At 35.9% G+C, this 15,000-nt stretch overlaps 1 protein-coding gene across 1 annotated transcript in view; it reads left to right on the top strand.

The window, feature by feature from the left end:
* LOC136826021 (uncharacterized 29.1 kDa protein in cryB1 5'region-like) overlaps positions 1–15,000 on the top strand; it is a 76,357-nt gene that overhangs the window by 864 nt on the left and 60,493 nt on the right. The window contains exon 2 of the mRNA XM_067082880.1: positions 1,944–1,991. Coding sequence (XP_066938981.1) covers positions 1,944–1,991 — 48 coding nt within the window. The remainder of the gene's footprint in view (positions 1–1,943; positions 1,992–15,000) is intronic.

Raw genomic sequence — 15,000 nt, 5'->3', positions numbered from 1 at the left:
AAAGGCACTTGCGAACAGGTGGGAGCATCTTTAAATGTTGTATTATTACACCCCGTGGGGGGGGGGACGGTTAGTGCCGTCAGTACACTTCACGTTGCGGAATGTAATCATTACTTAAGGTTATTTGTGGCGTCCCTTCGGCACCTAGCTGCAACCCCTTTCATTCCTTTTACTGTACCTTCGTTCATATTCTCTTTCTTCCATCTAACTTTCCACCCTGCTCTAAGATTTGTTTCATAGTGCAACTGCGAGGTTTTCCTCCTGTTACACTTTTCAAATCTTTCTTTTCTCAGTTTCCCTTTCAGCCCTGAATGACCTCGTAGGTCCCAGAGCTTGGACATTGGCCTAAATTCTTTAATCCAATCCAGTCTTTCTCATTAATGAACCGGGAGATGTAGAAAACATTTATTTATTTTAAATCCAGTTAACCCAACTTTGGAGAATCTATTATATCAATTAAAAAGCTATAGATAAATAACCAGAACAAGACTGTAATAAACAGTTCGCAAAAAAACATAAATAAATAAAAAAAAAACGAGGAATCCAGATTAAACGTTTTATGAACCCAATGTCCGTCCAAAACCGAACACAGAAGGTTCTTGCCATTGCATTGTCTCCTACCGACAAGCAGTCGTTCCGTCTGCTTGTTGGATGCAAAGCAGTAGGATCTAGACGGGGAGAGAGAGAGAGAGAGAGAGGTGGAGAAGTAGGAAGTTGGGAGGCGTGTGTATGTGTGTGTGTGTGTGAAAAGGAGTCCTTTGCCAAGACATTCCCTGGGCACGTTCACTGGCAATCGGAGGAGTACGTGTCTTCCCTGCAGATTCTGAAAAAAAAAAGACTCCTTCGAGTTCCTTTATCAGGTAAAAATCCGTACGGTACTTTCGGCTCATCTTTCCGTTGTCGATGGTTCTAAAATTTGTAGAGGAAGATCTTGACAATCTCTAAGGTACCTGTATCTTCTGAGGATTAGGTTAAGTAGCTCTAACTCTTTACTTTTTGAATCCCATCCTTTTTTCGTTTATTTTCTGCTAGTTCGATTTTTATTTTATTGTAGGTCTGTGATTTTATGCACTAATTTGGACATGGAGACTTCATACTCTGAAATATGGAATTTTTAATGGAAACTTGTAGAAGGCCGGTACTGTCAAATGTTTATTGATATGCAGGAACGCTGTACGTTGGCGTACTTATTGTACACGTACAGTACAGCAGTTACAATGTATAAATATCCCTAAAACTGTGGTACCAACTATTTACTAATTATTGGTGTAGTGAATAGTGAGTACATTTGGCTGTAGATGCCATTTCACTTAGATCAATTAGATGCAGGGTTAACTACGAAATAGCTGAGGTTATTGATTAGTTGAACTTATATATCCCATAATTCTGATATTGTATAATTTAGACTCAAAGGTGCTAATTATATTTGATGTTGTTCTCCCTCTCTTCAATGTGTTTTAATATGGTCTTGTGGACATAACTAGTGAATTCATGCGTATGGTTTGTTCCTTATGAAATGGAAAATGAAAAGTATATGCTTACATCCATTTGTTCTCATTACATAGTCAAATAAAAACATGAAAGCAATGTTAGAGGTGGAAATAAAGATTTAGTGAGAGAGAGAGAGAGAGAGAGAGAGAGAGAGAGAGAGAGAGAGAGAGAGAGAGATTCCAGAAATAACGTGTAAAATGGAAATAGTGCCTCCTAATAATGACTAATACCCTTTCTGTCGCCTTTCCAATGAATGGAAAAGAAACGTGCGGGCGAAAAGATCTGATTAATTAGAGGCTGCGAGCTCAGTAGCAATAGTCGGGATGCGGACTTTTGTGATGGGTATGAAGACTGTAGAAAGGACTTTAATTAAAGGACTTTAATTAAGGCTTAAGGAAGTTTCGTTAATGAAGGCATCACTCTTATGATTAAATGTATTTTCTCTTTTAAAGGGTCGTCTGAGAGGGACATGTACCAGAAGGCCCTAGGGAAGGTGTTAGGTAGGGTTAAAACAAAGTGTATTTAAGGGACAAATATATGTTATATCTGACTTGGTGACTGATGACGAGGAAACATGTCGCATCACTTTGTTTACTTACTGATTAACAGCTCTCCTAGAGAGGGCTGGCCCGAAGGATTAGATTTATTTGACGTGGCTCAGAACCGATTGGTTACCTAGCAACGGGACCTGCAGCTTATTGTGGAATCCGAACCACATTATACCGAGAAATGAATTTCTATCACCAGAAATAAATTCCTCTAATTCTTCATTGGCCGGTCAGAGAATCGAACGCTGGGCCAACAGAGTGCTAGCTGAGAACGGTACCCACCCATCCCATGAGGAACTTCTCTCTCTCTCTCTCTCTCTCTCTCTCTCTCTCTCTCGCTCTGCCAGCACCTGCCTAGAGTATTACAAATCGTGAAGTTCCCGCATTTCGATAAGAAAGCAGTAGGCACTATTACAGGAAGCCTGTAAGATCTGTAGGTCTGGTTCCCTGTGCTTTAAGTAATTCGAGATGTTGCATAACTGTAGGACAGTTAAGTTTCCTTCCTGACAACTTCGAGTGGCTGTCTTGAGATAGTGAGTTTGTGGTGGGCGTTTGTGCACTGCTTTCAACAAGCGATAGCAACGGACCTGGTGACTGCAGTCAGAGGAATGGTTCTGATGTTGACAAAATCTTACTCTGCTTTTCATTTCTTAAGTGTTTCGTGGTGTTTCTTAATATGATTATCGGGGTTCTTATTCGTTTCTTCCATTTATTTCCATTCTCGTTGATGTTATTGTCGTTCTTTATTATATTTTTACTATGGTTCTTTTATGTTATTAACTGCGGTTGTGAATATTTGTTCTTATTTGTTGCCCTTATTGTTTTGATCTTATTTCTCATTTTATAATAATAATAATAATAATAATAATAATAATAATAATAATAATATTAAATGAAGAGAAAAAGGTTAAAGGTCAGAATCCATGTTGACCTCGAACTTTTCCAGTTACCTGGTCTTGTTGGCGACGGGATAGATCTCCATTTTTAATTGTTTTATATATATATATATATATATATATATAATATATATATATAAATATATATATATGTATATATATATATATATATATATATATATATATATATATATATATATATAATATATATATATATATATATATATATATATATATATATATATATATATATATATATATATATATATATATATATATATATATATATATATATATATATATATTTCTCTGTAAAATATCTGTAAAATATCAAGCTGTTTTAAAACGATGAGGAATTCGTGAAATGCATTTTAACACTGGTTATTTTCGATGGACTGCGCGCGTGTGTCTGAAGCATAAATGACGGAGTGGCAGTGTTATATCGAGAATTATTCGTTAGATAAAATAGTAAGTAATAGTTTGAACGCGTATGGGAAGGTCAGGTATGGAACAGGTATTGATTTCCATCGGAATTTTGATTGGTTCTTAAAATATGATCTGCGGCTATATATATCGTAATAATAATGTAAGGTGTATTATTGAAGAATGATTTGCATCCATGTATATCGTAATAATGTAACAACGTATATTCTTAAAGAATGATTTGCATCCATGTATATCGTAATAATATAACAAAGTATGAAATTTTTATTATGATGTTATGAATTTCCCCCTCGTTGAAACAAGAGTAACCAAATAATTTATATTAGGATTACCTTTTAATCTTTTGTAATAACCCCCGTCAAATTAGCAATCAAATTCGGAGAGTAAAAAAAAAGGTACAACAGATTGGTGTACTGTAGGCATCACTTTAAGGTTCATTGCAGTGTCCCTTCGGCCCCAAGCTGCAACCCCTTTTCATTCCTTTTACTGTACCTCCGTTCATATTGTCTTTCTTCCATCCTGCTTTCCACCCTCTCCAGACAGCTGCGAGGTCTTCCTCTTGTTTCACCTTTCAGATCTTTTTATTTTCAGTTTTCTTTTCAGCTCTGAATGAGCTCATAGGTCCCAGCGCTTGTTCTTTAGCCTAAATTTTTATATTACGTAGCGATGTCCGTGACTGTGTATTTAGGTGATAGTTCTCTCTCTCTCTCTCTCTCTCTCTCTCTCTCTCTCTCTCTCTCTCTCTCTCTCTCTCTCAACAAAAATGTATCTTGCTCCTATCTGTGACTGACCCCAAGTTGGGACCATTTCAATCCCCAAGGGGTTCATAACCCCCCAACTTCGCGCTCCTTGTGACATTGTGACATTGTGCATTAAAATCACAAGCCATTTGGGCTCCCTAGGGAAGCAGTATTTAGTTAATACTTCTTGCAGATAATTGTAATTAGCTAACTCGACTTTCCACATCTATTAAAAGATGTGCATTATGTCTTAAATCTTGAAAATCTTGAATAGTAGCAGTAATCAGTAGTCATGTAAAGTTGTTACGTTAGCTAGCTGGTGGAAACCCCTTTTTAATTATAATTTATTCTGTAAATTTCGTCGAAGGCTTGTTTGTAATAGACCCATAAAAACTCATCCATTGATGGGAGTTATCACAAAATTGATTGTATATATAACCGATTGAAATACGTATTATTATTTCCCATACCTTTAGATAGTCTCAGATTTCCATTTTCGTTTGAAAAAAAATGAGAAATATCCCCCGTATTCAGGTTCAGTTGGTTATAACATTTTTTCCTGTCGGTAACACTGACGCATTTACTGAATAGCGGATTCCATCTGGTTTGAATATGTTTTTAACGGAACAGAAATGATTTCGAAATCGTTTTGATTTGTTTGGAATTATTCGGGAATACATGTAACCTCGAAAAGGATATTCGTTTAGTGAAAGCACGATAAATTTCAATTATGAATTCTTGCAGGAACACAGATGGATTCTACCGTTGGTTTTCAAAGTGTGTAACATCCACTAACTTGTTCCTGATGCAATTCGGTAGAAATGTAGACAGATTTATTCGTATTTGCCTCCCGCTGTCAAAACATAAATATTGCTTGGGTGGCAATTTTGCAGAGGTGGTAATTTTCAGATATGCACGCACGTGTATATATTTTATCTGCTCGTGAGTCTAGACCTATCTTTGAGTCGGATTGACTGCAGAGGACATCTTACAACAGAGCCGCGTTCATCCTTTTAATTGCTGGTTCAAGGTTGAATCGCCAATGCAGAAAACTTATATTTCTTACATGTACCAACTTACTACTAAGATACCGTTGGTTCTCACGTTCAAAACAGTTTTAAGCCACAGGCAACTCCGGCGGTGCACTGTAGGCATTGCTTAATGTTCTTTGCAGCGTTCCTTCGGCCCCTAGCTGCAACCCCTTCCATTCCTTTTACTGCACCTCCATTTATATTCTCTTTCTTCCATCTGACTTTCCAACCTCTCCCAACAATTGATTCTTAGTGCAACTGCGAGGTTTTCCTCCTGTTACACCTCTCAAACCTTTTTGGCTCTAGCTTTCCCTTTCAGCGCTGAATGGCCTCATAGGTCCGGCACTTGGCCTCTGTCCTAAATTTTATATTCCATTCCAACCGAACATTATATACATTTATGATATGATTTATAATAATGCACTGTTGATGGAGTTGACGATGTATTGTGTTGAGATTAATTAGTCGAAAATTGCTGAATGTTTATACTGGATAATAAAAATGAAAAGTAAGTTAGGTTATGTAGACGCGTGAGTGACTGGTTTGGTGTGAGAGGGTGTCGTAGACAAGCGAATGCTTGCAAGTTAGAGGTGAGAGGCGCAGTGTGCTTAGGGGATTCGAATTGATGCTAGTTAGACTTCTGTGCAGTTGCATTATGCAGCTGTTGTTGTGCTGTGGAAGTTTTATTTCACAGGGTTCATCATCATATGTTTAGAAGGTATATTATGATTTACACACATTTATCAATCAATATCTATCTATCTATCTATATATCTGTCTATCTGTATATATATATGTGTGTATATATGTGTCGTGTGCATGTATAAAATTAATTTTATCGATTAGCGAAGCGAATAATGCAGATCCGCTCTTGATAGCTATTAAGCTCATTGCATGAGAGCAGTCGTTTAGCTAATTGCAAATGCTGCATGCTGTCCATAATTATTAGTGAATACTTGGTGAGTTAGTCGTATATTAAAGGGAGAAATTGAGGGAAATATTGTTGAATAATTTTGGTATTCGATGAAAGAGGAAAATAAGTGTGGCACCTAGATTAAGTCTGATCCGATGAAGAAAATGAAGTATAAGTTATTTAAAAGTAGGGAATTGCGTCTTAAGCTTATTCGGAAGAAAGATTTAGGCAGTTCGGAAGGAATAAGTGAATGCTTTTTAGAAAATGTAATTGATGAAAGGTGATCACCTCCCGTGGGACAATATCTAATGACTTTCAGAAAAAAAGGATTAAAACGTTACAGAGATATCTCAAAGTGAATATTACTGAGTAAAATAAGAAATTAAATCTAGCTCTTAACGAAACGAGAGAGTTTTACAGTGGGGCCTTAATTTTATCTAACCCCGTTAGAGAAATCGCAGAGATTTTAAATATTGCATATTACCACTCGGAACTTTGTGATATTTTTCCAATAAACATAAAAATGTTCCTGTTGTAGTGTCCCGTCTCAATTTTCTTATCAGTTATACTTGACTTCAGAGCTATTTGTTTACAGAATTATCTCCTGTATTTGAACCTCTAAATAAGCAGGTTTTTTTCTCCTCTGAACAGAAACAGCAAGGTTGCTCTGAAGGAGACGAATGAACTTGACTTGTACCACGATGACGCCTACTTCTGCAATGAGGTAAGTTTACCCCTTCGATATAGCTAATTTCCGAATTGTAGATTTTTTTATCTGCCATCAAATGCAAAGTGTGAAACCCAAGTTAAAACCCAAGACCGCGGTAAATTTCTCGTTCGTTGTATCCTACAATTCACGCAGATGTCAGAATTGCTTCTGAGCTACTGCTAAGGAAAGTTATAGATACCGAGATAATAACTGAATAAAACAAAAACCGCATACTTATCGTCATAAACCATTGTTTTGATTCTTCGGCTGTTTGGAATTCATCCTCTGATAGTTTCTGTTTTTGTTTATTTCCGTATTTCCGTGGATTTTGATACATTGTTATACCCCACCTTTCCCATTAAGTATTATATATATATATATATATATATATATATATATATATATATATATATATATATATATATATATATATATATATATATATATATATATAGCTGAAACCACTTGGAAAGTTCAAAAATGAGACGACAGAGTGCCAAGTACTTTTGTGTATTTTAACACATCTTTGTGCCCCGAAGATGTGTTAGAATACGCGAAAGTACTCGGCACTCTGTCGTTTCATTTTGAACTTTCCCAGCGGCTTTAGCTAATAAACAAAATAACGCGCTTACTTTTGTGATTTATTATATATATATATATATATATATATATATATATATATATATATATATATATATATATATATATATATATATATATATATGCAGACGGTTTAATGTTCGTGGACTTTTCCTATTTTCATCTTTTTGTTTCAATATTAGCAGATTTTTTTTTTTTTTTTTACTTTTTCTGGTTTTCACTTCCATGCCTTTAACAGCCCACCACACACACACACACACACACACACACACACACACACACACACACACACACACACACACACACACACACACACACACTCTTTCCAGCTGAGCCATAGAAATTAGAGTAGGTTTAATCTTAGGAATGGCACCTCCGTTAATTAAACATCCTTTTTGCATTAAATAAGATCCTTTCTGCTGTCTCAACGGGCGTCGCAAAGCTGTTGGTCACCTGACCCTCTTTTATTCTGTGAATGGATATGTGCTGTATGAAGGGTGACGGGGACCACTGACTTTATATTTGGAAAAGGTCCTCTCTCTCTCTCTCTCTCTCTCTCTCTCTCTCTCTCTCTCTCTCTCTCTCTCTCTCTCTCTCTCTCTCTCTCTATAAGACTGCATGTATATACTGCAGGTAGTATGTTTATTCAAATGAATATACTTACGAAAACATTGACAGCCTACATAAATGAAAATACATAGAGAGAAAAGAGAGAGAGAGAAACAGAGAGAGAGAGAGAGAGAGAGAGAGAGAGAGATAATCATTTTCCAAATATAAAGTCAGTGGCCCCTTTCATCTTTTATACAGCCAATTACTGGAAAAAGTGGGAAAGGTGGCCAACAGCTTTGTGACGCCCGAGGAGGAGGCTGTAGAAGGGATTTAATTAATGGAAAAGAATGTTTAATTAATGAAGACGTCACTCGTAAGATTAAATCTACTTTCAGCTTCTAAGGGTCAGTTGGAAAAGGGGGTGGTGGGTGGTTGGTTTGAAATGAAAGCGTGGTGAAGGTTCAAAGTCGAAATAAAATAAAAAAAAAAACCTTCCTTCTTAGGGTTGCAACCAGAAAAAACAATTTTTTTTTTCCGGAAAAAATTTTTGTTTCCGCGAAAAAACAGGCCACGTTTTTTATCTTTTATTTGTAAACATTTATTCACATTCTATTGCTTCCTAAACTACAAAAAAATGGCTAACTGTGCTTATATTATGCGTAGAGCTTTGGGTAACAAGGCAGTTTAACACTGGAAAGAAAAATCTATTAGTGTGAAAAGTGAAAAAAAATTTAAGTATACCTTAGTTTTACCAGACCACTGAGCTGATTAACAGCTCTCCTAGGGCTGGCCCGAAGGATTAGACTTATTTAACGTGGCTAAGAACCAATTGGTTACTTTGCTTATTGTGGAATCCGAACCACATTACAGCGAGAAATGAATTTCTATCATCAAAAATAAATTCCTCTAAATCTTCATACTAGGGAAAGTAAGGAAAACTAATGGTCTCTCAGCCTCAAATTCCTCTAATCTGGAAGGAAGGTGTGAGTCTTAAATAACATCGTAAATCTATAGTAACTATAAGTAAGGTATTAAAAAAATGGAGAAATTGGATGCAAGGAAAAAAACACAAAAAAACGAAAAAATAATGTTTTTCCTGAAAAACGAAATAAAAGATAAAAACATTTTTTCACAACTCTTTTCCTTCATTCCTTAAAAAATAAAAGTTCTAGTCGTTGGAAGGGGGACGTGACAAGAGCAGGGACAGATAAGGTCGAGGGAAAGGCGCAAAAAAATGTGTGAATAATAAATAGTTTTGCCTAGGAATATATGAAGGACTGAATCTGTCTCTTTTCTTAAATTTTTTTTTTTAATCTTTACCCCATTACTGTGACATATCAAAGGTCACTCGCTTTGTCCCTGAGGCCTTGTGTGTAATGAAAACTGAGTAACTTTATGACCTGATACTTTTTTATTTTTTATTTATTTATTTATTTTTTTTTTTTTGCTATGCCCCACCTAGTCACCTCTTAAAATCCTGATATATGATTCTTCTATTCACGCGGAGGAAGCCTAAAAGGCCATGAACTTGGTTTAAACATTCTCGAATTGGCCCCCCTTAAAAATCAAATTACCCCCCTTTGGTGGGGGTGTACCCCCCACGTTGGGAACCACTGCTCTAGAAAGACCTGTCGCAGCTCTGAAAAAAAAAATAACTTTCATTACTGATTCTTGTGCACGGTATTCATTGATGAGGAGAATGAGATTCAAGAAGCAGCCATATCATGCAATGCCGTTACGGATCACATGAAGAGAAAACCTACATACTTCATCATTTCATCGTGTGGTTGTAATTTACTTATTATATCAGATTTATTTGGCGGTGCTCCTTGATTATTTGCTGACTCTCGTGGTTATGCAAACCGTATAAGAGGAAAAGAGCGGGTGTTGTTTCGGTAAAATGTATTCCAAAGGGTTCCTTCGAAGGGTTTAATTCACTATTTCTTCCCTACACAAAACTAGTTGATTCCAAGTTCCAGGAATGTGTTTTGGTACAGAACAGATTAATCCTTTCTATTTTGAGAGGCGTGTTTTTGTTACCTAAGAGAAATCGACTAATAATCCCTTTTGTGATTTAAAACGGGCCACTCTTGATTTGGGGTGCTGTGAGAAGCTTGGTTTTGTACTTCGAACCATTTACCGTGTCGCAAATCTTGTCGGTACTGTCAGCTAATGGAACGTTGACAAACTTATTTTTAATCCTCCGAATTTGCAATATTCCCGGGGAGTAATGTTGTTCTAAGTATATCAACAGATTTGACGGTAATTTCAGAAAGCACACAGGAATATATAAGGTCAAGAATTTAATAAAAAGCTTAGGTACGCTGTGGCTGTTCGAATTAATTAATAATTTGATTTTCTCATTTTCTTGGCATTACCTCGTTAGATATCTTGAAGATTATGAAAATAACAAAAAGGAAAAAGAAAATAACAAAACAAAAGAGGCTGGTAAATAGCAGTAAATTTTTTGATATTGTGGCATCAGAAAGACGCTGCAAAAAGCATATGTTGTATTTTGTACTTCCCGTTGACAATACTTACAAAAGAATTGAAGCCAAAATAACGTGGTTACTTTTTTTTATTTATTGAAGTAAAGTCTTTCACTTACAAAACTCGCGAATATGACAGCGATCGAGTTTTAACATTCGATGACGATAAAAAAAAGAATATAAAGAAATAAACTGCAATGGTCTTGCATGAAAGTTCACGTGGCTTAACCCAAAATCCATCCGTCGCTTAATTAATAATTACAGGCTCAACATTGCAACGAGGAGGATATTAGAGCCAGCGAACGCCGGCGTAATTCTCCAAATCCGAAATTATCCTTTGCAATGTCGTGTTTACTTTTCTCGGTGGGTATTCTTGAAGACGACAATGCGTCGAATTCAAAGAAACTCTTAAGGCGTCTGTGAAAAGTGCTGATGTTGTGAGACTCCTTCCGAAAGACCCAATTTGATTTCCTCAGGTGCTATTACATACAGGATAACAGAAATTCAGACACAGTATAACAGGAATTCAGACTTCGTTGCTCGTGAAGATGTTGACTGAGTAAAATGCTTCAAAAACGCTTTAATGGCCTTTGAATATCACAGAAGAATCAGTGATCGAATGTCAGGAGAGAGAGAGAGAGAGAGAGAGAGAGAGAGAGAGAGAGAGAGAGAGAGAGAGAGAGAGAGAGAGAGAGAAATTTGTCTTCTGTGCAAACAGTGCCCTCTTAAAATTATATAAATGAATGTGACTAAGTCCTAGGTAGTATATTATAGGCTGAAGTAATTGATTTATTGCATATGAATATATATATATATATATATATATATATATATATATATATATATATATATATATATATATATATATATATATATAATGTGTATGAATGTATGTATATATATAGATATATATATGCTTTGATTTGAATTTTTCTTTTTTTATCTAACATTATAATACCACTTACCTTGATCCCTCAGTGCCATCGAATCTTATGGGTGAAGATTTCCTTTTCGTTTTCGAATCTGTATAGACATTACTTCCACTTATACTTGATTCTTGGGGAAAGTGTTCTGACTTAATATTCTCATCCCTGGTGAATATTCCACATTCTAATTCCCATGATTCCCTTGGCTTTTCATGTATCATGCGATATTATCTAATTTTTTTTTTTTTTTTTAGCTGATAGGTAAGATGGGTGAAAAAGAATGAGGGCAGTTAGCTAGCTAACCATGGTAGGGAATAGTTTAGAAAGTTGAGTATTAGTAAGAGTGATGTAAAGTGTGGTTTGGCCACAATTTTATTTAGGTAAAGGTACAATTTTTCTTACTGTGGCCTTAATATTAACATATTACAAAAATGATTTTGCACTATATTGACATAGTGAATTGTACAGATTATATATTTTACATTTTATTTCTTAATAGTATAATTGTATTCAGATAAAGTTTAAATTTTTCTTATTTTAACATGTTGCTGTAAATGTCCTCTCCTTTCAAAACGGTACATTGAAGCGTAGAAATTAAATTCATGTACGTCTTTATATAAAAAAAATTAGATGTAAAAGCATCTGATTCTACGTTCCAATGTACCGTTTTGAAAGGAAAGAACATTTACAGCAACAAGAGAATCCAAAGGAATCACGGGAATTAGAATGCGGAAAATTCCCTCACACATACCCTTAATAGGCTAAACGAAACCTCTTAAAGAAAAACCTGTACCCAGTTTCGGGGGCGTGAAACAAGATGCCCAAGTCACCACCTCCTTACCGAAGCCAATCAAAATTCGAGATTGCAGCCGTGGGCCGAGCAGTAAACGGTAGAACGAGGCCGTGTACGGCCCAACTCCCCCCTGAAGGGGCGACCAATCCGACGCAAACGTTTCATCTAACCGGCATTAAATCAAGACTGGAACCCTCAAACGCTTGCCGCCTCGGCATTCCCTTCGATAGAGAGTCGTTGAATGCTCATGGTGGGTTTCAAAGCAGAGAGAGAGAGAGAGAGAGAGAGAGAGAGAGAGAGAGGTTCAAGTCAAGATGTTTGTCTTCTGTTTAGACAATGACCTCGTAAAATTATATAATTGAAAGTGATGTTTTTTCTTAGGTAGCATATTGTGTGCTGAATTAATTGATTTATTGCATATGTACAGTATGTATATATATATATATATATATATATATATATATATATATATATATATATATATATATATATATATATATATAATATTATTCCCTTAGAAAAAGTCGTTGAGTCGTTAAGATGGATTTCAAAACGAAGAGATCGGCTGCATGGGCGCGGGGAGAGAGAGAGAGAGAGAGAGAGAGAGAGAGAGAGAGAGAGAGAGAGAGAGAGAGAGAGAGAGAGAGACCATATGGAGTAATAGTGGAGTGAAAAGATTGCTATTTCAGAGCGTTCCCCAAACGTATTCGCCAAAAATGGGAATTTGGGAATTTATTTTTGTAAGATTCTTATTTACATGCGAAAAAAGTTCTTACTTCATTCCACTTAATTATAATTTGTTTGTTCGCTGCAGAATCCTGTTACAAAATAGGAATGAGTGGAATATATATTTTGTGTATCTTTCCTCTATGTATGTTTTTATTTGGCCCGTCACTCACTGAAATTGTTTCTGTAATATTTTCCTAAATGCTGTCATATATTCCATTATATTTTTCCTCCCAGCTTATCCTGTTTGGTCGTTCTATTTGAAAGAAGTTAAAGGGCGCATGCGCAGGAAAATGCTGCTAAATTGAGAACTTTTCAACTCCCTACACTCTGTTCTCCAGTAGCAACAATGAATGTTCACTTTTCTTGTTGCCCTCCCTATGTGCTAATTTCATTAATGCATACAAGATGGGATTATACACAAGCGTTTAAGTGCTAACAAAAATGGGTTGCAGTTTGGAGAAAGTGTACGAATTCAGTATTACGAAGACGGAAAGATAGCGCGTAAAAACGCGGTCTTTATAGTCTCTCTCTCACACACACACACATACATACATACATACATACATACATACATACATACATACATACATATATAGAGCGATATACTGTATATACACACACGCACACACAAACACACATATATGTATATTGTATATATCACTCTAGACATGTATGCATGTATGTGTATGTGTGCGTGTGTGTGTATGTGTGTGAAGAGAGATAGTGAAAGGCCCTGTTTTTAGGCGCTGTCTTTCCGTCTTTGTAACACTGAATTCGTATGCTTTCTCCAAACTGCAACCCATTTTTGCTAACTTGTTTTAGATCTAGAAAATGCTTTAACATTACGGCCATCCCAAAAAGCATTGTTTAACCTTACTTTCTGTCTATTTCCATAACGGCGCGGTTTTACGTTTGTGCTTCCGTTTCCTTTATATTCTGCGCCTTCTTCTTTATCAGTTGACTGCGGCTATTTAATAGGCAATTTTTCTAGGATATAGCTAATGTTCCGGACATCCTTTAGAGTACTGCTGTTTTGATGGGGCGATTTTAGCGCACACCAAAAAAACTGATTTTGTGAAGCTTTCTGAAGTACTCACGGGCCATTTGAAAAAAAATATATGAAGAATAGGGGGAGAGATATTTGTAAAAAAAATATTGCAAATGACCGGTGTGATCTAGGAGAAATCAGGTATCACGAAGGACACGTTTTCCTTGCGTGTGCTCTAATTTTCCTGCTTTTACGTCCCCTGTTCTGAAACGTGTTCGCTTGTGCAAATCCGTTTATTTTATGAGGTGTTTTATTGTCTGCCCCCGAACATTTCGTTTTCTTTATTCTGCCATTCCTTTGTCTCTTGTTTAAGCTTCTTACTTCACCGTGCTAATTTGCGTGACGTTGATGAAACATTACATTTTGCATAGCTTCTTGCTCTCTCCGTAATAGATCTGCGTTCAACAACTCACTTTGCGTATATAAGACTTTGCTTTTAAAATGCAAGAAATATATTTCACCGTGCTTGTTTCTCCAGAAGGTTTTATAAAGGTCTCTCTCTCTCTCTCTCTCTCTCTCTCTCTCTCTCTCTCTCTCTCTCTCTCTCTCTCTCTCTCTCTCAAGGCAGTGTTTAGTTTGTATTACCTCTACATCATTGTACACAGTTCAGCCATGAGGATCTAGTCTCGTGCATTAAACAGTTCTGTAAGGGCTCTGTGATGAGGAACAGAGATCTTGTAAATATTATATATATATATATATATATATATATATATATATATATATATATATATATATATATATATATATATATAGAGAGAGAGAGAGAGAGAGAGAGAGAGAGAGAGAGAGAGAGAGAGAGAGAGAGAGAGAGAGAGAGAGAGAGAGAGAGAGAGAGAAATAATTATTCCATATTTATTTTTTCGTTTGTTGATTGTATTGTTTCAGGTCGATGATGTATGTGGGGGCATTCTGAACGCACAATGAATAGTGTGAATTGCGGATTCTCTGTTTATGTGTAAATGGGAAATTTTATAGTTACGTTTTCCAGGCTTTCAAATTCTGTTTGATTCCAGTCGAGTGTTTTGAAATTTTGTATTATGTATGATATGATAATTTGTTTGTTTTGTTTTCAATTAATGAAATGATACGAG

This window comes from Macrobrachium rosenbergii, chromosome 40 (assembly GCF_040412425.1).
Source record: "Macrobrachium rosenbergii isolate ZJJX-2024 chromosome 40, ASM4041242v1, whole genome shotgun sequence".
NCBI classification, from domain to species: domain Eukaryota; kingdom Metazoa; phylum Arthropoda; class Malacostraca; order Decapoda; family Palaemonidae; genus Macrobrachium; species Macrobrachium rosenbergii.
This window is presented reverse-complemented; position numbering and strand designations above follow the sequence as displayed.